The 2,133-nt window shown below is 52.6% G+C and overlaps 1 protein-coding gene across 2 annotated transcripts in view; it reads left to right on the top strand.

Annotated features, from left to right (window-relative positions):
- LOC102010836 (protein S100-A6-like) overlaps positions 1-1,681 on the top strand; it is a 76,892-nt gene extending 75,211 nt beyond the window's left edge. The window contains exons 1-3 of one of the 2 annotated variants that reach the window (XR_001232180.1): positions 536-604; positions 1,079-1,229; positions 1,519-1,673. Coding sequence is in view for 1 of the 2 variants with exons in the window: in XM_005411405.2 (XP_005411462.1) it covers positions 1,079-1,229; positions 1,519-1,659 (292 nt within the window). In the remaining variant the exon portion in view is untranslated. Of the gene's footprint in view, positions 1-535; positions 605-1,078; positions 1,230-1,518 lie in introns of those variants that run through there. The other variant, XM_005411405.2, reaches the window with a different exon arrangement.
- The last annotated feature ends 452 nt before the right edge of the window (positions 1,682-2,133 follow it).

Below are 2,133 nucleotides of genomic sequence, written 5' to 3'. Positions count from 1 at the left end.
TCAGGTGTATGTGTGTGTATTTGTGTGTGCATCTTGTAACATGTTCCATGGATCCCAAGGTCTGCTGATGTTTGTACCAGTACATACCCCTTTGTAGCCCCGGGTCTGACTCACCCCTCTTCTGTAGTTGCTCCCGACTAACTATGAGAGGTGGTTGGTGGTGAGTACTAGCTTCCCAAGAAGTTCCTGCACCCAGCCAATGCTGATCCTGCTCTAAGCGGTGGCGGGCAGGTGGCTGAGAAAGAAGTAGGTGACCACACCTACCCCCCATGCCCTGTGCCTGCCACACTGCACAAACTGAGATATGGAAATGCAGAAAATTCCAACAGCCCCTTTACAGCGGTGCCCACCAGGTCCTTTCCTCCTGGCTGCCTCTGGGCTCCCTGAGCCCTGCCCTACCCCGGAGCAACTGGGGCAGGAGGCCTGCAGAGTCATGCTGAGGCTCAGGTATGCCCCAGGTGGAGCCCGGCTGTGACAGTGGAGACTGGTCTGAGCCTGCCTTCTCTACCAACCCATGTAAGGTCGGCCCAGTGGAGCTCTCCATCACTTAGCAGCACTCCCATCAGACTGCCGGCTCCCGCTCTGCTGTCTGTGGACAAGTGCAGTGAGTTCTGCCTGCGCTTGCTGGCTTGGTGTTCAGACACTGTGGCACAGCCTGCATTAGGGGTTTCTCTGGTTGGAGATTTCAGATCCACGCTGTGGAGGAAAAGCCAGGGGTAGAGGGCCATGACAGGCAGGGCACAGACTAGGGCATTCCAGTGGGGTGGTTCTGATGGTGCTCTTTTGAGGTGTTGGAAATTGTATCGTGTATGTGCCTGTGCAGCGATGTAAGGCCCAGTATCCCCTGTGCAATGATATTCTCTAACTTCTCCTGCAAGGCAGCATGAGTACCCAGACCTGGAGACCCTAGTGGCTCCTTACAGCCTGTTGATCCCTCTTCTCCTCAGCTTTGGTCCCCTGGGCCTTGTTCCCTATCAACAGGAGTGGCAGGTGGTGAGGATAGAGCTGCAGGGGTGTGTGGGGAACAAGAAGGCCTGTGGACTGGAATCTGACCAGCCCCTCTGTCTGCACCTCTTAGCCTATCTTGCAGCAATGACATTCTCTTTGGAAGACCATGTGGCATACTCCAGTCCCTCTATTACAAGTACGCTGGCAAGGAAGGTGACAAGAAGACCCTAACAAAGCAGCAGCTGAAGGAGCTGGTCCTCACAGAGATCCCCTTTTGTAAGGTGAGTAGTTTGCTCCCAGCCCTGCTTCCCACCACTTGTTCATTCACTGCCTCAACCATGTACTGCTTGGAGGGGCTGAGGTGCTCTCATTCAGGTGTTGACTTCATCTGAGCAAGAAACAGGGGTGGGGGAGAAGTAAAGCCAAGGTGCACCCAAGGGGGACAACCATCCTTGGTGGCAATGAGTAGAGTGGTTTGTATGAGAGAAAGCAGCTACCTGGGAGGGAGGAAGGAGAGAGCCGAGGATGCCCATTGCCACTGACTCTGAGCTTCCCATTCTCACACTTTAGAAGCCGCGCACTGCTGAGGTTGAAGCTTTGATAGAAGATCTGGACAGAGACAAAAATTCTGAAGTGAGCTTCCAGGAATATTTCACTTTCCTGGGGAAGTTGTCTATGCTCTCCTATTATCCCCCCAGGAAGGACCAGTAAATTGGAGATGTCTTCTGGGGTTCCTGAGTCAAATCCAATTGTAGTTGTACAATAAATTCTTTTGGTGAAATCTCTTGTGTCTTGGCTTCTCAGTGATTTCTGATTCTTCCTTGGCCTGGCGCTGTGCCAGGCATCAGAATGTCTGCTTCACAGTGTACTTCTGACCATCACTCATTGTTGCCCGAGGGCTGGAGACTCACTTTTAATATCATGGAAGCCATTGTCTGCATTAAAGATTATGCCCATCTTGGTAAAATCGTCCAAAGGAAGGGTTCAAGTTTTCTTGAATAGGGAGTATCTGGGCTGAGCCTGGAGAGGGATGGTGCCTGGGCTGGGTTGTTACAGGGTGTGGGGTCCCTAGAAGTGTGGCAGGTGGTCCTGGTAGGCTCCTGGGAGACCTATTTGACTTCGGGTGTTTTGAGAAGGGATGCATTGGACAGTCCCTGGGTGGGGCAAATCCACTTTTACATCACA

The sequence above is a fragment of the Chinchilla lanigera genome, unplaced genomic scaffold (assembly GCF_000276665.1).
Source record: "Chinchilla lanigera isolate Chin_1 unplaced genomic scaffold, ChiLan1.0 scaffold00144, whole genome shotgun sequence".
In the NCBI taxonomy this organism is placed as follows: Eukaryota; Metazoa; Chordata; class Mammalia; order Rodentia; family Chinchillidae; genus Chinchilla; species Chinchilla lanigera.
The sequence above is the reverse complement of the archived record's forward strand: the minus strand, read 5'-3'. Positions and strand labels throughout refer to the sequence as shown.